This window comes from Chiloscyllium plagiosum, unplaced genomic scaffold, assembly GCF_037043375.1.
Source record: "Chiloscyllium plagiosum isolate Xiang-an unplaced genomic scaffold, Cpla_swu_hap1 HiC_scaffold_9, whole genome shotgun sequence".
NCBI lineage: Eukaryota > Metazoa > Chordata > Chondrichthyes > Orectolobiformes > Hemiscylliidae > Chiloscyllium > Chiloscyllium plagiosum.
The window spans coordinates 68438454-68463232 of NW_028270147.1; the positions used below are offsets into that span (position 1 = coordinate 68438454).

Consider the following 24779-nt stretch of genomic DNA (forward strand, 5'->3'; position numbering starts at 1 on the left):
TGGATAGAATGCATTTTGGAGGGTGGGTGCAGGCTCAATGGGCCAAATGGTTTCTTTCCACATTGTAGGGATTCTATGATTTTTCACTCCCTAAATCATTTTGATTCTATCAATGTGCTCTTAAAAGTGGAACTTCACAAAAATTAAAGAAAAATATGAAACAAAACATATGACATTCATGGTAAAAGCTGCTTCTCATCACCTTGAGCTTAAGTTGCTATGGCATCCTAACCATAATTGGACAGAGTTTAAAACTAATCTTTCTAAAAGTACATTTGTGCTATTGTCGTGTTCTGGAAGAACTAAGAACAAAATTAAATACAATTGGCAAAATCTCAAATTCACTTCATTCATATAACTGACACAACGTTCCATAACTTAGCCACAAATATTTGTAAATAGAACATTTACATTCCTAAAGTTGAGGTAATATTCCAAATCATTACAGAAAACACGCACATTCAAGTTGGCAAACTGGTCAAGCTGTTGGTCTTTATTAGAAATCCAGAATGCAGTGCTGCATTCCAGACTTGGGGCATACTGAGGTCATGAAATACACTATATAAATGTAAGTCTTTTTTTCTAATATGATAGATATGTTTCATACCTGTCTGATAACAATGATACAGTGTATAAGAAAGATAATACACTTTTATACTGCAGAATTAGTACAATTGATTGGCAAAAGCATACTTTATAGCTGATATGCATGGAATAGGATAGTGGGCAGGATTTAATCTGCTCACCTGGGTTCCTTCTCATCAACTGAAGTAGTATGGGGAAAAAACCCTCTCAGTTCTGTAAGGGTAACCCCTGTGGAAATTAATGCTCCTCAGAAACTTAATTCACGACCATCAGACCTTGACCAGGATTCAGCACCTCAGAGACAGAAATTCCATTCATAGAGAACTGCTGGCCAATAGAGGCAGACAGCTCCTCAATATTGACAATGCAACCTGAAGCAGAGGAAGCTACAAGAAAGAATCGAACAGAGGGCACAAACAAATGAAGGATCTCAAGCACTAAAAGGTGATCTAGGGTGGGAGGGAGTCTGGAAAGGCAATCGTAGAAAGGGAGCAAGATGTTCAGAAGGGCAGTGATGACTTTGAGCGGCCACCCTTTCTTGGTGCGAGGTTCCTTGACCAAGCACTGAATGCCCAACAATGAGAGACCACCCCACTACCACACCCCAACCCAAGAATGCTGTTGGCAAATCCCAATAAAGTTTACTTGGCAGTCTTCATTTGTGGGAGAGCCATTCAGCTTCCAGTTAATTATTAAGCCATTTAATTCTGGTGGGTTCAGGGAGAATTGGTATTAATTGGCTCATTAATGAGCCTAATTGATCTCCTTCCACCAGGACCATTCAGCCTAACTAGAGACAGTTATCCTAACAACAGGAATCTGTTGTGGTACTCCTGATCAATTTCTCTGAGCGGCCCCATCATCATTCCTACTTGAGCAGTTCAATTCAATTCTGGCCAAAGCTTTTAAGAAATACCAACTCTTCCTTCACATTTCTTCAGTAAGATTACATGAATGAGAAATGGTACTCTACTACACAGTAATTCACAGCAATCTTTCATCAACTTTTACTCAATTTGAACAGCATTTCTACAATTTTAGATATAGAATCTCAAAATCATTTCAATAACAGTTAGACAGATGCACTATATCCATGTAATTTAGCTCGTTCCATGACCCCACCTTATCATAATGGCTCCATCTTCAGGTGCTTATCCAGTTCCCTTTTGAAAGGCAGTACAAGTCTGCTTCCACTACAAACATAGGAAGTGCATTCCAAGTCCTGGACACTTACTGTATGAAATATAAGTTTTCATGTCACCTCTAATTCTTTAACCAATCATCTTAAATCTGTATGCTCAAACTCTTGATTCTTCCACCAACAGGAACAGTTTCTCTCGAACTATTCTGTTTAGACCCTTCATGATTTTAATCACCATAACTCTCTTGCTTCTACAAATGATCCCTCAATTTATAAAGACAACAATCCCTAATGTCATTGTTTCACTTTCGCAACCTGTCTTTGTCAATGATCTGTGCACATTTTACCCCAAGTTGATAAAAGGCTGCTATGTCGATTACAGTGTGGGACCGCACTGGATTTGCAAGCACTTAATTACCATGCTGTTTTGTGTTCCCTTTAGAATTGTACTCTTCAATTAGTCCTCTTGAATACTGTCACTATCACTAACCGCTTCACAGTTCACAATACATCCAAGTTTTATCATGTGCAAATTTTGAAATTAGGCCCTGCACACAGATCTCCATTTACAACAACTCACATTGCTATTTACACTATTGCAAATGTAACCAACTTAACAAGCACAGGATAGTGCTCATTGTTATGCTGTCCTGTTCATGCATATGATAAACCAACATCAAGATTGTGTCATTATTATATCCTGCCCAAGACTGAAAGCAATTGATCATCTGACTAATAACTATTTTTTAAACTTCACATTTAACAATTCTTGCTGACTGTACCAAATGATTGTATTAACACCACATAAGGCAAATGAGAGGAATATGTTTCCCACCCTGCAAATTATGTTTTGGTCTGGTATGTATTTGGCCCCCTTCTCTGCTACAGTACTAAGTTAGGAAATGCCCATGACATTTCTACTCTTCATACATGGCTGCATGAAAATGATGTGTACAGACTGCGGTAAAGCCAGAAGGTCTTTCTGACCTGCAGTCACAGACATTGAACTTAAGGAAATCTGAACCAGAAATCTAAATCTCATTTTCAGAAATATGCAACTATTAATGCTTTAATCAGATTTGTAAGGAATGTAAGCTTTTTAAATTTGACAAAATTCATCATATGTTTATCTAGAATGGTCAGTGGTGGTGTTTAGAGTCAAGATTGATCTGAAGTGTGGAAACTTGGGGAATGTCCAACTAAATCCAAATTCCTCCAGTTGGGACTTTGAACCTCACAGTTAAGGAGAACTATTGTGAAATTAATGAATATAATATGGTGGAGATAAAATTGCCTTGCAACCAAGAGTAAACTATTTCTCTGAAAATCTGAAATAAAGATGAAACAAAGGACATCATTTGGTGGCTACTGTACTTTAAAAATCTAAAACCTCACATAAATTGAACAAATAGGACAAAAGTGGAACAAACAAAAATTAATTATGCCAAACAAAAACATCTTTAATAAATGGCAGAATATCACTTCAGGGGTGTGAACTAATTAGGGGCTCAGACATGTTTCATATATCATTATAGCCCTGTACATTGTTGACTCTTGCTAAAACTTAATGTTTTGGAAATAATACCTGAATATTTTCATATGATATTGTTAATTAGTTCCAAGTCCTTGATCATGTTCACTTTTCCTCACTCACTTGCCAGAAGAAATGACTTAGACTGAAAAAGTATAAAGTGGCTTTGCGTGATAAGCAGTACTTTTATGCTTCACATTTCTTCAATAAAGTATGTAACATACCTCAGTCTGAATACATCTGCCAATATAACCAAGTGGCATTCTTTGTCACAACGAGTAAACCACAAACACTGAAAGAATAATGTTTTCTCTGCATTTATTCAACACATTTCTTCAATTAGAGATTATATCTATCAAGCATACCAACATGTGTTCTCAAAGGCTTTGTTCAGGGACCTTTGTATTTTTTTTAAAACAGAACCTTAACAGCAAGCCTTCATGTGTCAATAAATGTTGAACTTACAAACATTGCAGCAGATTATACACATCTGTGCAATAATTCAAGACATTCCATGTAGTGTTAGATTTTAATATCTACTGGTAGAGAACTGCAACGAATTAAATAATAAAGAAAATAAAAGTCTGCTTTCTGCAGCAACCTGAAAAATGTTAAAACATATGCAAGTTGACTGTAAGTTTTTTCCTATAATACTCTTGATACAATCATTTCAATCTATAGTTTTATAACTTAGTTCGAATGGATAAAGAGATCAGGCCAGAATATATTGATGCTGGCGAAAGAAAAGTATCTAGCATTTGTTGGTCTTGTCCTTGCATGTTTAATTTCTATTACCTTTTGCACTGGAAGTTTTTGGAAGTTGGAAATTCAACTAGTGCTAGTGTGAATGGAGCAAGCAAACTCTACATCTCCCCAACCAATCAAACAAATGTAGTAAAACAGAAGTAGGAGCAGGTGGACGCCACACATTCTATTGAGCCTGCTTTGCCATTCAATGCATTCATGGTTCAGTGGTTGCCTCAATTGCACTCCATCTTCCCAATTCCCTGAAAGCTCAAACAAAATCAATCAAATGCAACCTTAATACATTTAATGATGGTGTGTTCACAATCCTGAGTTTGGCAACTCCAAACATTCACAGCCATTTGAATAAAGAGGTTCTTCCATCTTGATCCTAAATTATTAGCCCCCTATCCTAAGACTTTCACATGTTCTAGATTCTCCAGAAAGGAAAAATACTTGGGTGTACACCTTCAAGCTCCTCCAGAACCTTGTTTGTTTGAATGTGATTGTCTCTCATTCTTCTAAACTCCAGGATATTGAGAGCCAATTTCTTCAGCCTCTTACTGTAGGTCATCCTATCATCACAGGAACCATCCTAGTCAACCTTCATTGTACCATTTCAAAGGTAACTATATCCCTCCTTAAATTTGGAGATCAATGCAGTATACAATGCTTCAGATGTAGTATCAATCAAATCTAATATAATTGCAACAAGACTTTCTTATTGTTGTGCTTCCAAATTGTTGTATCTGCATGTAAACTTTGTACTTATAAAAACTTTATACTTAAAGTCTTTCTGAAGATCAACATTTATATTTAAAAATATTTATTAAACAATTAGATTTTTTGATTCTGTCAAAATGTCTGATCTCTCACTTCTCCACATTATATTCAATCTGTCATCTTTTGCCCACTCACTTAAGAATCCCTTTATGACCTCTTTGTGTTCTTCTCACAATGAAATAAAAGAAGAAACTGCAAATAACGTAATTTAGATATTTTATTCCCCTCAATTTCTTCAAAGTCAATTCTAGGCATTATAAACAGCTGAGGTCCCAGCAATAATCCTTGCAACAGTTAATGGTTACAGCCTACCAACTTGAAAATATATTTATTCTGTTCCTGCTTCCTGGCTTTTAATCAGTCCTCTATACTATTACCACCAACTCCATGAGCCCTTACTTTGTGTATCAACTTTTTATGTAGCATCTTATTGAACATCTTTTGAAAGTCTGAGCATACTGCATATATTGGTTCCATTTTATCTACAACCCAACTCCTGGATTCATTCTCAAAAATCTCTAGCAAAATCATACACAATTGCCATTTTATAAACACATGATGACTCTGTCTGATCAAATCACAATTAAGAATTATATATTATTTAGGTTTTTTTTAAATAAAAGTAAACATGAATGGATAGCACACATAAAATGAATAAATATTGTGGAGACTGGCTGCAGGATGACAAAGATTATATTTGACTATTGAGAGGAGTAAGACTTTCTTTAAGTAAAGGAAGCTAAATACAGGTAGATGTGTTGACTCCTAATCAAGATGGCATTGGTACAATAGTTAGAGATGATGTTGATTCAAGAGTTCAGAAGGCAGCATCATCTTGGTGGAGATTTGGAGTAGTAGTGGAAAACACTAAGTTTCATCTACAGGTTCCAAGAAGTCACCACAATGTAGAAAGTATGCAAGGTGACATATTGGATGCTTCGGTAAATGGACAGCAATAACCTTATGTGATTTTAATCTTCAAAAGCAAAAATTGAACAAAAGTCAGATTCATAATATCATTGCCGGGAAGCTCATAGAATGCTTTTCAGTTACTTTGTTACAGCAGCACATTCTGGGACTGACTACAGAGCAGACTATACTAAACTTGGTACTGTGTAACGTGACAGGATTAATGATCTCAGTATAATGCACCTCTAGGTAGCAGTAACACCAATAGAATTGAATGTTGAATCCAGTTTGAAAGAGAGGAGAGGGCATCTAAGTCTACTATTTTAAACTTAAAAAAGAGCAAGCATGAAAACTGAGCTAGTTGAAGTGAACTAGAATATTAAACAGAGAGTGAGAGATCAGTAGAAACACAGTGGTACACTTTCAAAGGGATTATAATCATGAACAAAGTAGTTACAAACTGATGGATCTGCAAACTGTTAAGTCACCAAGTCCTAACAGATTTCACCATACATTCTTTAAAAAGGTGACTAAATGAGGTTGCAGTTGAATTGGCATTAATTTCCCAAACTTTATTACAAAATCTGGAAGCATTACCTTAAATTGCGAAGTAACAAATATATATTCAAGAAAGGAGGGAGGCAGAAAACAGGAAATTACAGGCCAGTTAGCTAATTGTGGGGAAGGTATAGAATTAGATTAGATTCCCTACAGTGTGGAAACAGGCCATTCAGCCCAACAAGTCCACACCAACCCTCTGAAGAGTAACCCACCCAGACTTATTTCCCTACATTTACCCCTGACTAATCCACCTAACACTATGGGCAATTTAACTTGGCCAATTCACCTAACCTGCATATCTTTGGACTGTGGGAGGAAACCAGAACACCCCAAGGAAACCCATGCAGACATCGGGAGACTGTGCAAACTCCACACAGACTGTGGCCCGAGGCCAGAATCGAACCTGGGTCCCCGGTGCTTTGAGGCGGCAGTGCTAACCACTGAGCCACTGTGCCACCCCACCCTGGAGTGAATTGATCATTCAGGAAGATATAAATGGACATTTGGAAAAACTCAATGTAATCAGGAAGAGTCAGTATGGATTTGTGAAATGAAATCACATTCAACCAAATTATTGCAATTCTTTGAAGTAGTAATATACGCTTTGGATAGAAGGGAGCTGGTTAAAGAATCGTACTTGGAATTCTCAGAAGGCATTTGATAAGGTGGCACATAAAAGACTTTTCTGCAAAGTATGCATTCATGATAGAGTAGGTAAACATACCAGTATGCACAAACTGGAGAATCCTGGGTATTCAAGTGTACGATTTACAAAGAGTAAGTATGTAGGTACAGCAAGTGATTAAAGTTAATGAAAAGCTATCCTTCACTACAAAATGGATTTAACAAACAGTAGGTTTGCTATGCTTCATATATGCAGGGCATTGTTGAGACCATGTCTTGAATAACCTCAGTTCTGAGGAAGGGTCTCTCCTGATTTGATTTATTATAGTCACATGTACCGAAGCACAGTGAAAAGCTTTGTTTTGTGAGCAATGCAGGCAGATCATAGCAAACAAGAAAATATGGATCATAGAGTGCTTGGACAGAAACAGGCATACAAGGTTATAGCTCTCCAGAAGGTACATAAAGCAGGACCAACAGTAGCAAGGTCAACATTATTTGAAGTTAGAGAAGTTCATTTACCAGTCTAATAACATCAGGAAAGAAGCTGTTCTTGAACGACACCAACCTGGTGGTGCACATCCAAGCTTCTGTATCTTCTGATGGAAGAGGTTGGAAGAGAGAAGTACCAGGATGGGCAAGGTCTTTGATGATGTTGGCAAAGTATAAATGGAGAAGTATAAATGGAGCTGACACAAAACATTAACTTTCTCTTCACATATGCTGCCAGACTTGCTGAGCTTTTCTAGCAATTTCTGTTTTTGTTCTTGAATAACTGCAATTCTGGTCTCATTATTTAAGGAAGGAAATGTATTGGAGGTGATTCAGAGAAGGTTTGCCAGAGCAGATGACTTAAGAAATATTGGACAGGCTAGGCTTGTTTTCTTGAGTTTAGAAAGAATGAGAGATGAGTCAAGTTAATAAGATAGGAACAGGAATAAGCCAATTAACCTATTCAGCCTACCCAGCCATTCAATATGATCATGGCTAATTAGGTACTTTAATGACTTTTAACCAATCCCAATTTTCATAATTGTGTAGGCTGTGCAATTCCTGCCTCCCTGCTATAGGAAGGATGTTGTGAACCTTGAAAGGGTTCAGAAAAGATTTACAAGGATGTTGCCAGGTTTGGGGGATTTGAGCTATAGGGAGAGGCTGAATAGGCTGGAGCTGTTTTCCATGGAGCATAACAGGCTGAGAGGTGACCTTATAAAAGATTTATAAAATTATGAGGTGCATGGATTTGGTAAATAGACAAGATATTTTCCCCAAGGTGGAGTAGTCCAAAATTACAGGGCATAGGTTTAGGGTGAAGGATGAAAGGGACCTAAGGGGCAACTTTTTCATGCAGAGGATGGTGCACGTATGGAATGAACTGCCAGAGGAGGCGGAAGAGGCTGGTACAATTACTATATTTAAAAGCCATCTGGATGGGCATATGCTGGAAAAACTCAGCAGGTCTGTCAGCACATGTAAAGAGAAAGTAAAGTTAATGCTTCAGGTCCGGTGACTCTTCTTCAGCATAGTAGCAAGGAAAGGGTTGGTATATATGTTAAAGATGGGGTATGGAAGGGGAGAGCAGTGAGGAGTAAACAATAGGCAGAAATGGAACTTCGAGAGGAAAAACAGTTGGGCAAACAAAGGAATGAGTAAAAGCCAGCCTGGGAGAATGAACAGCTGCTAATTGGGACAATTAATAGCTGATAATGCATTGTATGCTGTAGCAGCTCATGTGATCACATGCCTGGTATGTGGGGATTGCAGTAAGGACATGGGAAATGGTGCTCAAGCTCCAAAATTGTTGAATTCGCTATTTAGTCCTGAAGGCTACAGCATACCCAAGTAGAAAAGGAAGTGCTGTGTTCTGAGCTTAGCTGGAGCACTGCAGCAAGCCTGCGACACAGATGTTGGCCAAGGAATATAGTGGCAGACAACCAGAAGCTCAGGGTAATTTTTGCAGACAGAACATGGAGATCCTGCAAAGCAGTTGTCCAGTCTGTACTTCATCTCTCCAATGCCGAGGAGACAACATTGTGTGCAGTGAATACAGTAGACTAGATTGAGTGAAGTGCAGGTAAATTGCTGCTTCATCTGCAAAGTGTGTCTGGGGTATTGGACAGTGATGAGGGGAGAAGTAAATGGGCAGGTGTTATGCCTTCTGCAACTGCATGAGGGTGTTATGGGATGTAGAGAGGTGTTTGCGTGGAGGAGCAATGGATGAAGTGTCTCTGGGGGAGCGGTCCCTACGGAAAGCTGACAAGGTAGGGGAGGGTAATGTGTGTTTTGTGGTGGCATCTCACTGGAGGTGGCTGAAATAGTGGCTAATCTTCTGGATGTGGATGCTGGTGGGATGGAAAGTGGGGATATAGGGGTGCTTATCACTGTTGAGGGAGAGAAGAGATGGGTTGAGGGCTGAAGTACGGGAGATGAATAGGACATGGCTGAAGGCCCTATCAACCGCAGTGTGGGAAATCCTCAGTTGAGGAAGGAGGACAATGTTTTGGAGGCCTCCTTGTCGACGTTGGCGCCATAGAACAGATGGGATGGAAACAGAAGAATTGGGTGAATGGAATAGAGTCTTTACAGAAAGCAGGATGTGATGATTTATAGTCAAAGTAACTGTGGGAGCCAGTGGATTTGTAGTGGATTTGGTGGACAGCCTATCCCCAGAAAATGGAAACAGAAGTAGAGGAAGGTTTTTTCTGATTTCCAGCATCTGTAGTTTTTTGGGGCTTTTTTGTTTAATCAGCTTCCTTCCATGTATATCTATTGTCTCGTTGCCACGAATCAGGACAGGCAGACCTGATCCGCACCTTCTTTCTATTACTACTCACCTCTTACAATAATTCTTTCTCCCTCTACCCTAAATTCCCACATTGAACCAAATTCTTCATTACTCCATCTCAGTCACTATCTGGCAAAGTCTCATTTACATGGTCTTGATAAGGTGGGTGTAGAAAGGACACTTACTCTTGTGGACAAGTCCAAAACTCAGGGACACAGTTCTAAAATTAGAGGTTGCCTTATTAGGACTGAGATAAGGGAACTTTTTCTCTCAGGGTTGAAGAATTTTGGAATTCTGCCTGAGAAGGCAATGGAGACAGAGTTATTGAGTTTTTTTAAAGTAGTGTCAGAAAGATTCTTGTTGGTCAAGGGAATCAAAGGTTATTCGGACATAGATGGGAATATGGAACTGGGTAAATAAACTGATCAGTCATTGTCTTGTTAAATGGCAAAGCATTCTGGAAGGACTGAATGGTTTAATTTTGCTCCTAATTTGAATGTGTGATTGTATAATGTATTCCAGTAACTTCATAGACTTTAAAGCACAAGAGACCATTCAGCCCATCTCGACAAAGATCTGACAATACTAATCCTATTTACCAGCTGTTGGCATTGGCAATATTGCTCAAATGATATGGAAGTTTCTGACTTCCTGCAACCACCCTTTTGGCAATGAGTTCTAGACTCCAAATACTGAGTAAAAATAATTCTCAATTGTCCTCTTAGCCTCCTATGTCTTACTTTAAATCTATACCCATTTAATGACCCCTTCCTTGCCTCCCTCATCAGCCTGGGAGACATCTCACCCAGGTCTGTGGATTTGACCATTATGGAGCCTGCTAACCCAGCTAGTACTTCTCTCTCTATCTCTCAATTTTTTTCTAATATTTCACCGTCCTCCACCCTGATGTCTATCTTTTTCCAGACCAAAGACTGATGCAAAGTATTCATTGACATCCCTGGGTTCACACATGGATTTCCTCTATGGTTCCTAATGGACTGTACATTTCTCCTAGTTATTCTCATGCCCTTTATATATTTTAAAAATATTTTTGAGTTTTCATTTACTTTACTTGCCAAAGCATTTTCAGGCACTCTTAGATTTCATGATTTCCTTCCAAATTCTCCCTGTAGTTTTTAAACTCTTCTGGGTTACTGTTACATTGAGACTTCAGTATTTGCAATAAATTTCTCTTTTATCTTAATTCTAACCTTTAAGTTCCTTGACATCAGGATTCTCTGGTCTTGGCCCCACCCTTTGTCTTTACAGGAACATGCTTACCATGTATTTTCACTGTATTCTCCTTCAGAGTCTCCCATTGCTTTGATATGTATCTGGACCAAGCACCTCACTTGTGCCAAATTGTATTTTAATAAAATTCACCTTTCCTCAATTTATAACTCTTACTCCTGGCCCATCCTGATCTTTTTCCATATCTATCCTAAATCTAACTGAGTTACAGTTACTATCACCAAAACGTTTACCCTTACTGATTCGCCTTCCAACTGCCTGGGCTTACTTCAGAATATTAGGTCCAAAACTGTCCCTTCCCTTGTTGCACTTTCTACATACTGGCTGAATTCAGGAGAAACTTTCTAATTTAGGAAGCTTGCTCCCTCCTTATCTTGCAAACTAAAACTATCCTAGTTAATATTTGCGTAAACAGAATCCCCCTTGACTGCCTTATTATCCATACAGTTCTTTGATTATATACTTAATCCTTTATTGCTTCTTAACTGTTTGGCGACCTACACACACTGTGGCATTTTTTACTTCAATAGTCCCATTTGATGATTCCTCGAGGACATCATCTCTTCTCACTGTTATAGTTGATTCCTTGATCAATACTGTAACACTACCTCCTCTTCTATCCACTTTCTATCATCTTGGAATACCGTATAATCAGGAATGTTGAGCTGTTAATCCTGTCCCTCTTTCAGTCATGTCTTGGGCTATGCTATCACACTTCCACACGCCTGTATTATTCTATTTTTAAATTTATTCATTTGTGGGACGTGGGCATCGCTGGCTAGCCAGTACTTATTGCCTACTCCTACTTTTTGTTTAAGATGCCCTACAGTGTGGAAACAAGCCATTTGGCCCAACAAGTACACACCAACCCTCCAAAGAGTAACCCACCCAGACCCATTCCCCTATATTTACCCCTGACTAATGCATCTAACTCTATAGGCAATTTAGCATGGCCAATTCACCTGGCCCGCACATCTTTGGACTGTGGGAGGAAACCGGAGCACCTGGGGAGAATGTGCAAACTCCACACATACAGTCGCCAGAGATGGGAATCGAACCTCAATCCCCGGTGCTGTGGGGCAGCAGTACTCACTACTGAGCTACTATGCCGCCCTTTGAGAAGGTGGCGGTGAGCTGCCTTGAATTGCTGCAGTGCACCTGCTGTGGATTGAACCATAATGCCATTAGGGAAGGAATTCCAGGATTTTCACCCAGCGACACTCAAGGAACAGCAATACATTTCCAAGTCAGGATGGTGAGTGGCTGGGAGGGGAACCTGAAGATGATGCCCTTCCCACGTATTTGTTGCCTTTGACTTCTAGATAAAGTCTTTGGTGACCTTTAAGCGGCAATTGGATAGGTACATGGATGGGTGCTTAAGCTAGGACAAATGTTCGGCACAACATCGTGGGCCGAAGGGCCTATTCTGTGCTGTATTGTTCTATGTTCTATGTTCTAAAGTGGTTGTGAATGTGGAAGATGCTGTCTGAAGATCTTTGGCGAATTTCTGCAGTGCAAATTGTATATAGTGCACACTGCTGCTACTGAGCATCAGTGGTGGAGGGAGTAGATGCTTGTAAATGTAGTCCCAGTCAGGTAGGCTACTTTGTCTTAGATGGTGTCAAGTTTCCTGAGTGTTGTTGGGAGTGCACTCATCCAAGCAAGTGGGGAATATTTAATCACACTCCTGACTGTGTGCTGCAGACAGAAGACTGGCTTTAGGGAGACAGCAGGTGAGTTACTCATCACAGTATTCCTAGCCTCTGACCTGCTCTTATAGCCACTGAGTTTATATGATGAGTCCAGTTGAGTTTCTGGTCAATGATAACCCCCCAGGATGTTGATAATGGGGGATTCAGTGATAGTAACACCACTGAATGTCAAAATGGTGGTTAGATGGTCTCTTATTAGCGATTACCATTGCCTGGCATTTGCCTATTACAAATGTTACTTGCTACTTGTCAGCCCAAGCCTGAATATTGTTCAAATTTTATTGCATTTGTACATAGACTGCTTCAGTGTGAGGAGTAGCAAATAGTGCTGAACATTGTGCAATCATCAGTGAATATCCCTACTTCTGATCTTATGACAGAGGGACAATCATTGATGAAGCAGCTGACGATGGTTGGGCACAGGACACTACCCTGAGGAATGCCTGCAGAGTTGTCCTGATGCTGAGATAACTGATCTCCAACAACAACCACCATCTTCATCTGTGTCAGTTTTGTATCCAGCTACCTGGATAGCTTGCCCCCGGCACCCATTGATTCCAGTTTTGCTAGGGCTCCTTGATGTTGTCAAATGCAGTCATGATGTCAAAGGCTGTCACTCTCACCTCCCCTCTGGAATTTAGCTCTTTTGTCCGTGTTTGAACCAAGGTTGTAATGAGGTCAGGAGCTGAGGGATCTTGGCGGAACCCAAACTGGGCATCACTGAGTAGGTGCTGCTTGATAGCACTGTTGATGATGCCTTTCATCATTTTACTGATGATTAAGAGTAGACTTGTGGGGTGGTAATTGGCCAGGTTAGATTTGTCCTGTATTTTTCTTTTTTTTTACAGGACATACCTGTGCAATATTCCACATTGTCAGGTAGATGCCAGTGTTGTCACTTTACTAGAACAGCTTGGTGAGGGGAAGGGCAAGTTCGGGAGTACTATTGCCAGACTGTTGACAGGGCTGTAGCCTTTGTAGTATTCAGTGTCTCCAACCATTTCTTGATATCATGTGGACTGAATCGAATTGGCTAATGGTATCTGTCATGCTGAGGACCACTGGAGTAGGCAGAGATGGATCATCCACCTGGCACTTCTGGATGAATATTACTGTGAATGCTTCAGCCTTAATTTTTGCACTGATGCACTGGGCTCTTCCATCATTGAGGATGGGGATATTGTGGAGTGTCCTTCTCTAGTGAGTTGTCTAATCATCCACCACCATTGACGACTGGATATGGCAGAACTGCACAGCTTAGATCAGATCCGATCACTAAGCTCTGTCTATCACTTACTGCTTAAGCTTTTTGGCATGCAAGGAGTCCTGTTTGGTGTCTTCACTAGGTTGACACCTCATCTTCAGGTGCTGCTCCTAACATGCCCTCCTGCACTCTCCATTGAACCAGGGTTGGTCCTTTGGCTTGATGATAATAGTTGAGTGGGGGATATGCTGGGCCAAGAGCTTACTCCAGGATTGTGCTGGAATACAATTTTGCTGCTGTTGATGGCCCACAGAACCTCAGGGATGCCTAGTTTTGCATTGCTAGATCTGCTCAAAATCTGTCCCGTTTAGCGTGGCAATCATACCACACAACACAAAGGTTATTCTTGTTGTGAAGATGAGACTTTGTCTCCACAAGTACTCTTGCTCTTACTGATACCAGTCATGCAGCTGGCAGATTGGTAAGGATGAGGTAAAGTATGTTTTTACCCCTTGATTTCTCTTTCCATCTATCACAGACTCAGTCTAACAGCCACTCTCATTTAAATCCCACACCCAGAGTGTAGCTTCTGCACTTGCCATCCTCAATGCTTCCTCTAAGTGTTGTTCAACATGAAGGAGTACTGATTCATCACCTGAGAGTAAATGGTACATGGTAATCAGCAGGAGGTTTCCTTGTCCATGTTTAACTGTTTGGCATCCAGAGTCAATGCTGAAGACTCCCAGGACAACTCCCTCCCCTTTGTATATCGCTGTGCTGCTACCGATGCCAGGGCCGTCCTGCCAGTGGCACAGGGCATATCCAGGGATGATGATGGTGGTGCCTGGGACATTGTGTGTAAGATATGATTCCGTGAGTTTGACTATGTCAGGCTGTTGCTTGGCTAGTCTGTGAGACAGCTCTCCCCATTTTGGCACTTGCCCCCAGATAGAGTCATAGAATCATTGACATATACAGCATGGAAACTGATCCTTTGGTCCAACTCGTCCATGCTGACCAGATATCCTAAATTAATCTAGCACCATTTGCCAGCATTTGGCCCATATCCCTGTAAACCCTTCCTATTCATATACCCATCCAGATGCCTTTTAAATGTTGCAATTGTACCAGCCTCCATCTGTTCGTCTGGCAGCTTAATCCCATAAATGCACTAACCTCTGCATGAAAATGTTGACCCTTAGGTCCCTTTTATATCTTTCCCCTCTTATCTTAAACATATGCCCTCTAGTTCTGGACTCCCCCACCCCAGGGAAAAGATCTTGTCTATTTATCCTATCCATGGCCCTCATGATTTCATAAACCTCTAAGGTTCACCCCTCAGCCTTTGACACTCCAAGGGAAACAGCCCCAGCCTATTCAGCCTCTCCCTATAGCTTAAACTCTCCAACCTTGGCAACATCTTCATTTTTTTTCCTGAACCCTTTCAGGGTTCACAATGTCCTTCCTATAACAGGGAGACTAGAAATGAATGCAATATTCCAATAGTGGCCAAACCAATATCCTGTACAGCTACAACATGACTTCCCACTCATATACTCAATGCACTGATGTTAGCAAGGAGGACTTTGCAGGGTCCACAAGGCTTTTCCAGAGCCTAGGTCAATGCCAGGTTTAATTTGTTTGAAACTTTGCAATAATTAATACAAATGAGTGGTTTGCTAGGCCATTTCAGAGGGGAATTGAGAGTCAACCACATTGCTGTGGGTCTGGAGTCACACGTAGGCCAGACCAGGTTGAGATGCTTTGTTTCCTTCCCTGAAAGTGAACCAGATGAGTTTTTCCAACAATCAACAATAATTTCATGGACATCAGTAGATTTTTAATTCCAGTTTTGTCATGCTCCTTGTAGTAAAATACATTTCATTTAGCCTTGCTAAACTCATTTCTCATGTAACTTGTATTTCCTTTTTGTTAGTAGGATTTAAACTTGTAATTCTATCTCTGCTTCTCAGTTCCAAACTGTTATCAGGATCACATCATTCTTCCAAATCTACTTTAAATCCAACCCCATAGCATTATCAAACCTCCCCGCACGCATGTTGGGAGTTCTGTTCCTATTCAAATATAATACATCCAGCTTGTGTAGATCTCATAATCTAAATCCCTCCCTGCTTCACCATCACTCCAGCCACATTTTCATCTGTTCTATTCTTCTATTCCTATAGTCACTACTGCATGACATCTGGAGAAATCTAGAAATTACTGCCTTGAAAGATGTGTTTTTCTACTTCTGACTTAATTCCTTGAAGTCTGCTTGCAGGACATCCTACATCATTGGTCCCAGCATGGACCATGACATCTAGCACCCACCCATCTTCAAAATATTCTGCGCCTCTTCTATGACATCCTTGACCCTGGCAGTCATGTCTATGGCCACAGAATGTTTGTCTAGTCCCCTATACCATGAATCCCCAATCATTATTATGCTTCCACATTTCTTCCTCCCACACTGCAGTGGCCTTGGCTCCATAGAAAACTATAATTCCTGCCATTATCCAAGGAAAATGTGACCTTTCTGCTCTTGTTGATTCTTTTAATCCTCCTGACCTCCACACAGGTGTGTCACTGATCTCTTTGCTTCTGAGTCATTATCTTGCCAGTTCCTGGTTTGCTCTCTCCCTTCTTTCTTGCTTAGTAGTGATACTTTTGTTAACTTCCAATTCATTGGAATAATTCTAAATCTAGGAGCTTTGGAAACCACAAACAATTCACCCATTATCTCTTCAACATGAATATTTTCATGAGCAATGCAAAGCCTGAATCGGGAAATGTCAATTAGATTAACGAAGCTAATGGTGAATCACATGCAGAAAGGAAAAAAAAAATTATTTCTGGTGAGGCAGATGCCATTTTGGTACAGCTCAGAGAAGCAGGACATCTCCCACAGGAGGATTTAGAATTTTCCACAAAATACACAAGTAACAGTGGATATTGTCAGATTAACCATCACTTACACATCAAATTCTAGCTTATGAGGCTGAATACTGATATAATAATGACAGCAAAACTGTCAGTTCTGTTCACCATCATGCTCTCCTCTCTCCCTCAATGTAGCACGCTTATTGTTCAAGGCTTGCTGATTATGGTTCATTTATGCCATGATACTACAACAAGTCAAATTGGAGAGGCAGGCCAAAAAAAACCATTACCTCAGCCAATATGACACGAAACATATGCAATCGACATTTTTAAGCTCTGTGCTCTGATCAGCTGAGCTCACCATCCCTCATCATTGACATTTCTCCATTAATCTTGACAGTAACTTTGGGAATACACATGGTGGGATTCTGCAACTGTACAACATTTAAGAATGGAACCATGTGATGTACTTTCCAGAGGTACAGTCCACACTGAATATGCACAAATCACCGAAACAATTGCATTTGAAAAAATTAAAATATCTCCAAGTTAGTGATAGTGAAGGCATGCATCAGAATACACTGTTAGAGGGGAAGGGAATGTGTAATAAAGAAAAATTATGCAGCACAAAATTTATCGCAGCACTCGCAAGGAGCACAGAGAGAGTTAGCAATCGAGTGAGGCTGAGGAAGACAGTAGTTCCAGACACAAAACAATGCTGGACAGAGATACAATGCTGAGTTTGGTGATGGCTGTTCAGTGCAGAATAGGATGAAATGGGCAATTGTACTGGCAAACCTTCAATGTCCTTTCCACATGATTATGTTTATTGCATTATAAGGATTATTTGCAGGGGAACATAAAGGCTGAATGCAGAAGCAATTTGGCCATTGGAAGCTTCTACATCCTGTCGGGGCACTTAAAAAAATATAACTTTGTTCACATTTCAAGTGTGACATACAACAAACACGCAAGGTTTTTCATTGCATGAAAAGAAGCTTAAATTTAAGCTTGCCTGTTGTTATCTTCAGAATACTCAATTGCTGAAGAAGTAGTTGGCTCGGTCATGATATGTATAATTACTAAGGAAAACAATACTTGGCAAGTCTTTAATCCACTTATCTGGATTCAGCACTGCTGCCAATGATATATTGCTTTCATTGATCGTGTCAGTCACTTTTCTTTAAAATAATTCCAGTGCAAGAACCCAATAATTTATGGCAGCAAATGAAAACCTGAATATTCGGATAAAACTCAGCCTTTGACTTCACCTCAAAAATATAATGCAAAATCTTTAAATTCTCTGTACACAAATATATGTCAGTGTGGAAGATTAGACGGCTTGATTACAGTGGACAAAGAAAAATAATCACAGTCTTCCTTAAAAGTGGAATAATATACTGTATTCCTCAGAGAAAGAAAACAAGCAAAACTGGAAGATAATTTAAATCTGGTTTTATGCAATTAAAATTCAACATCAATGTGCCTGCTGAAATGAATTTCATGTGCTCATTTTAGATCCACACTCCTGTGTTTGTTTAGATTGGCTGATGTTTGATAGGTGCTCTACCAATAAATAAGACTGCCATTTGGGATATCGTCATCCTGTTCAGTTTTTCAGCAGACAATTTGCAAGGTCTACCTTAGGTCATCATTTATCCAGATGTAATAACAAGGAAAACTAATAAAGAACACTTAGAGAACTTGAATATAGTCCTACGGCATTTTTCCAAACCAGGCACATGTCTAAACAGGAAAAATGTGTTTACTAAGTCCCCCAAAGCAGCCTACTTGGGCTACAGAGCTGGCAAGACGAGGTTACTCCCACTGGAAGATAAAGTGAAGGCAATCAAAGGTGCCCTGGCTCCCATGTCTGTCCAATACCTTAGGTCATTTCTTGGGCTGGTAAGTTATTATAGAAAATTCAAATATAATGGCAGGTTTGGAGTCAGGAAGTTCCACCAATTCCTTTATGAACAAAAACTTGTGACAATCACAGACCACAAACCCTTACTTGTTCGGTTGAAAAAGGACAAGGCAATGCCACCCATAGCTTCAGGCCAACATCAGCAGTGGGCTCTCATATTCAGTACCGCAGGAGGCCGAGAAGCAAAAGCATTGAGCTGCCTCCCATTACCATATACATCGCTGGTGACACCCCCAATCGAAGAGTCTGTAATGGTATTAAATTTCTGGACACATTCCCAGTCACAGCTGACTTTATCAGAGTTGGACACAAAGATCTAGTCCTTTCAAAACCCAAAACAACTGATGATGATGGGGGAAAACAAAGAACTGTCACAACTAGAATTGAAAACTTTTTGGACCCGGAGAAACAAACTCACAGTAGAGGATGGCACACTGTTATGGGGAGCTAGAGTAATTGTACTGAGCAAAGGTCACCATCAAATACTGACTGAACTCCACCAGGGTCTAAAATGAAAATGTTGGTGAGAAGCAAATTCTGGTGGCCAAGATTGGATGCAGGGTTAGCTGTGTTGGTGGGGCAGCGCCCAAAGTGCTAACAAGGCAAAAATAATCACCAGCAGCTCCTTCACTTTCGTGGGAATGGCAGAGTAAACCTTGGGCTCAGCTGCACATCGATTATGCAGGTGCTTTCATGGATTTACTGTTCTTGGTCATTGTAGATGCAACCCAAAGTGGTTGGACATGCGCTTGTCAAACACAAGGACAACAACAGTAAAATTGCGCTCATCTTTTTTGATACATGGAATCCCAGAAGTGTTGGTCACAGAAAACAGGCCATGGTTTACCAGCAGGGAATTTGGTTATTTCTTAAATTCGAATGGTATTTAACACACCAGGGCAGCTCCATGCCTCTCATCATCCAACAGCCTGGCAGAAAGAGCAGTCCAAACTTTGAAGGCTGACTTGAAGAAACAGCCTACGGCCTTGCTAGACGCCAAGGAGGCTCCACACCAGGGTAAGGCTGAACTTCCTGGACTGGTGGGAGCAATGTAATACGGCATCAGGAATGTCAGTGCCAGACACAAGACTCCACCAAGTGAGGCAAAATTTGGTGTAACAATCACAGAAATAGCCCTGCATGACCAACATGAAATCAGGACTAGTGACATATAAAGTTTGGGCAGTTATGAAGTCCTGAACAAGGAGGTGGGCCATATGAAGGCTGCGAATTCACAAACGGTTTGGAGCAAATGTGCCCTGCTCCTTGGAACAGTCAGAAAAGCTGCCAGAACTCATGGGTTCACCTTCTCTGTCAAGCGTTGATGAGTCATATATCATGGAAACAGGCCCTTCAGTCCAAACAGTCCATGATGATCACAATCCCAAAATAACCTAGTCCCACCTGCCTGCACTTGGCCAATATCCCACAAAACATTTGCTATTTGTGTAGTTATCTAAATATCTATTAAACGTTCTACCTGTACCCACATCCACCACTTCCTCCGGAAGTTCATTCCACACGAATCCTCAGAATTAGAGATGGACGTGACAGATGTAGCCACTTCAACGCCTTTGCTGCCATAAGGGTGTGAAATTTTACCAAAGTGCTCCAGGCACAAGGGACAAGGTCCCATGCATGACACACCACCTGTATTGGAGGCAAAGTCAGAGGGACCTAATCTAGTGCTAAAATGCCCCAGGAGGTTCTCCAAGTTAAAGAAATGCCCTATGTCCTTAGACTCAGTGGGGCAGGGATGCAGTGATTGCAACAAGGTCAGGCAGCTGGAGTGTGACTTACCTGATTGGGGCTGTTATTCTGGTATAACTAGGGAGCCCTGGCTGACATATAAGAAAAGAGAGTGTCAGAGGTGACAACACTCTGGGAGCCGACTCTGAATGAGACTATACAGTCATGGACTGTTCATGTGTAAACAAAGGGTGACTTGGTGATAGCTACTGGCCTCTGTGGAGTTACTTCAGTGCAAACTCCAACAAGTATTTCCAGATCTTTTGGGTACCTAATTGGGTACCTAACATGAAGTTCATAGGACCACTAGTGACTTCTCAGATTAATCTGATCTCATCCTGTTCCCAATTGCTTTTTTCCCTCCTAACTATAAATCTCACCTCCAAACACCAAAATCTCAATTCCTCGAGATAACTGTGAACCCTTGTACAAGAAATAAAACTAGTTAGACCTGGTAGATACATTCCATGCATGGCACCTACAACTTATTTGAATCACAACCCAAAAAGGAAGTTAGTTCTTGAGCCTCTGACTTACATGACATACCTGTATGTCACCATGATCCCCTTGAATTTTGACCTATTCAAACTCCAGTGCATTTCTGGAGACCACTTGCAATTCTTCCATTGATCTGATGATATGATCTGTCGGCTTCCTGCTTTAAATGTCAATCTCAAAAGCGTTTCTACTTTTATGTCCAGCATGCTCTGTGGTCACTGACGTAGTACCATCTATGAGCAAGTTGTATTAGCTGGCAAATCAAACCTATGCACTAGGAACATGTACATCCTAATTGTTACTGCAACACTGATTACTGGAACATAATATAATTGGGTACCTAAACTTCATAAAATGACTGATAAAACTGAAAAGATTCTGATGGTTTTGATGCGTTGCTAAAAGACACAGAAGTATGTTCTTTTTTGTTTTGAAAGCTACTCAAGGAGCCTATAGTGCTCAATGCTACCGGCATTGAAATAATTGAAAGAGAGGCAAGGAAAATCAAGATAATGATGCTATGATCCAAACTTGAGATTTTCAAATTTATAGCTAGGAAAATCACCGAGAAACTCTTTTGAGGAACATGGAAAAAAAATTAGTTAGATTAGAAGATGGTATGGTGAGTCTGGTTTCAACATAGCAAGGATGGAAAAAGAAGACAAAATAAATGTTACAATATCTATTTAATATAAACACAAATATAATATAATAAACACAAATGCTGGTGATAATTTTTAAGTTTAATTGATAATCTGTTTTCTCAAAAGCTGTGTTACTTTACTGAAGTGACACATCCCCCCATACTGTAAGCATCTCTATTTCCTACTTTACCTCATTCACTTGCTTCTTGTCAAGATGAAATACTTGACCAGAACTTGTGGAAGCAATTTCCTCATATACTTTGTAACCAACATGGCTTCGATCACCGCAGTCCCCAGTTAGTACAAATACCACCTGTAGAAAAGGGAAAATAAACAAACAAACAATCTGAATACAAGTGGGTTGTTTATATTAATTTCAGACCTTTCCACCATTACGACTGAATATATCTCATCCTTCAATTAGTATTAAAGTAAAAAGAGTGTTTGAAGAAATCAGTTTTATGGCCCTTTCCTATAAGCATCCTTCTCTTTTATTTTTATCTACCTGACGTTAGGTACTAAAATATAATAGCAACATTAAATTTTTCATAATACTTCTGATACTTAAAAATGAATCTGTAATGTGATGGAATCTACCTCTGAAGGATAGAAATTACTTCCACCTTCCAATGTTTCTTCATTTTCTTCCTTTAACTCTCCTTTACTGAAAGCAATGACTCAGTTTCAAAGTTATAGTTTAGTAGGCACCAGTAATTCTCAACGGCCATGATCAGTTCAACAGTCCTTTTTATGCAAGGGTGAACAATGAGTTCTAACAAGCAATATTATCATAGTATACCTCCATAGATAAATTAAAACTCAGAATCAAGCTAGAAAATTTTCCACCAAAGTCCTTAGATTAAAACCAACAAGGAGAGCCTTGGTTAACCTTCCATTTGGACAGGATACAGAGGCAAATGTAGCACACAACCACTAACCATACTGAGATAATGCAGTGGTGCATAATGTAGTAGAGAGACTGGAAGAGGAAAATTATATAGAAGAAAACTACGCATGCATTTTCTATGCCTAATACTTGAATTGCATTTTAACTGAAGGTGAATGCTACTATTAGCAGCCACGAGCCAATATGATTGTATATGACTGTATAAATAAGAGATGATGCTTGACAAGCCAAAACTTGAGCACCAAACTGATCCTTTGTTTTTGCCTCCATAAATTAATACAGAAACAGTGAAGCTATTCCGGATTGAGTAATGTGTGGGCCATTAGACAACTCTGCGTTTTCTGGATTAGTTTGCCAATGCACAATGCACAAGAGACACTGAGAAAACATACACGGTTATTATTTATTCCATGGCGAGATGACCAACCAAATTATCTGGCTGACAACTTCCGAAAACATGTTTTGTTTTTAAATTGCTAGGGAATTTGATTTGTTCAAAGAGTTCCAGAAAATTATATAAACTAGCTCAGCAGAATTCTCCCATGCAGATCACTTCCAAAGCAGTCCCACTACAACATTACAATTGTTTCAAATCAAGTTTTGATATAAATGTTTTGTTTCCATCTGCATGGGTCTGAACTTCAGATGAGGTGACAACAAAATATATTCCCCCAAGGTCTATTACTGACCTCTGCTCCCAGCACAATAGCTAAATCTTGTATTTGGTGTATAGGAAGCAATAGCCCAATAATTTTTATATAATATAATCCACAGAAATCTTGATTTAGGTCCAAGTGCAAAGTTTGCAACACAATTTTGTATTTCAACACTATCTGAATGTTTTAACTGATGTACCTCAGTAATAGAGGTTCCCAGTCTTTGCATTAACCACTCCTGCTTCCTCAGATTAACTGGAGGCTTTCTGGGTAAACAAATACAGCTCTGCACTGACTCATCCAGACAATTGGAAAAAATCAATGGCTGCCAAATTATCACGTTTCTTGGGTATCAGCAATGCTATGAATAAGCCAAAAACAAATAATTGTAAAGCAACTTAAAACAAAAATGACTCAATTAATGAGAAATTAAGATTCAAATTCTGATGACTATTTGATGGAATGAAAGTTTCCTATTCCTCCTAACTGTAAAAATCCTAATTGAAATTAGTTTCAACAGCTTGGATTGCTTGTTAGATGGAGAGTTTCCACAGCTCAAAACTGGCCTTGCCGGCACAAAAAGGACAATTTATCTCTAAAAGGCTTTGTACAAAAAATGAGAATATTTATATTTGTATGATCAGGCTCTTCATCAAAATAAGGCACATTACACATCACTTTTTACCAATATTAGTGAAGAAACAAATTTTTACCATTTTAGACAATGCACTGGCAGTTTTATTCTACACTTGGATTGTACAATTCAAAATCTGAGAATATTGGGTGATAAAAGCCTTCACTACTTCTTACTTGTTCACAAAAAATACCGCTGTATTCCTCCTTCTGCACAGGGTCATAGAGATATACAGCATGGAAACAGACCCTTTGTTCCAACTTGTCTATGCTGAAAAGATATCCTAAATTAATTGAGTCCTATTTGCCAGCATTTGGCCCATCTAAACCCTTCCTATTCATATACCCATCCAGATGCCTTTTAAGTATTGTAACTGAATGACTCCACCACTTCCTCATTCCATATCTTTATGTGAAAAGATTGCCCCTTAGGTCACTTTTAAATCTTTTCCCTCTCGTCCTAAACCTATGCCCTCTCGTTCTGGTCTCCACTACCCTGGAGAAAGGACCTTGGATATTCATTCTATCCATGCCCCTCATGATTTTATAAATCTTTATAAGGTCACCTCTCACCCTCCAACGCTCCAGGGAAAATAGCCCCAGCCTATACAGCCTCTCTCTATAGCTCAAACTCTCCAATCCTGGCAACATCCTTGTAAATCTTTTCTGAATCCTTTCGCGTTTCACAACATCCTTCTGATAGCTCAGAAACTACAATTGCACGCAGTATTCTAAAAATGGCCTAATCAATGTTCTGTACAGCAGCAGCATGACCTCCCAACTCCTATACTCAATGCACTCAATAAAGGCAAGCATACCAAATGTCTTATTCACTGTCCTTTCTACCTGAAACTCCACTTTCAAGGAACTATGAACCTGCACTCCAAGGTCCCTTTGTTCAGCAACACACCCCAGGACCTTACCATTAAGTCCTGCCCTGATTGGCCTTTCCAAAATGCAGCACCTCACATTGTCTAAATTAAACTCCATCTGATCATGATCCCATCGTACTCTGAGGTAACATTCTTTGCTGTCCACTACACCTCCAATTTTGG

General features: G+C 39.9%; 1 protein-coding gene across 3 annotated transcripts in view; it reads right to left on the bottom strand.

The window, feature by feature from the left end:
• The window catches only part of hmcn1 (hemicentin 1), a 607098-nt gene that overhangs the window by 484067 nt on the left and 98252 nt on the right, over positions 1-24779 (bottom strand). For all 3 annotated transcript variants that reach the window (XM_087990747.1, XM_043699541.2, XM_087990748.1), the window contains exon 4: positions 21719-21841. In XM_087990747.1, the coding sequence (XP_087846873.1) occupies positions 21719-21841 (123 nt within the window). The remainder of the gene's footprint in view (positions 1-21718; positions 21842-24779) is intronic.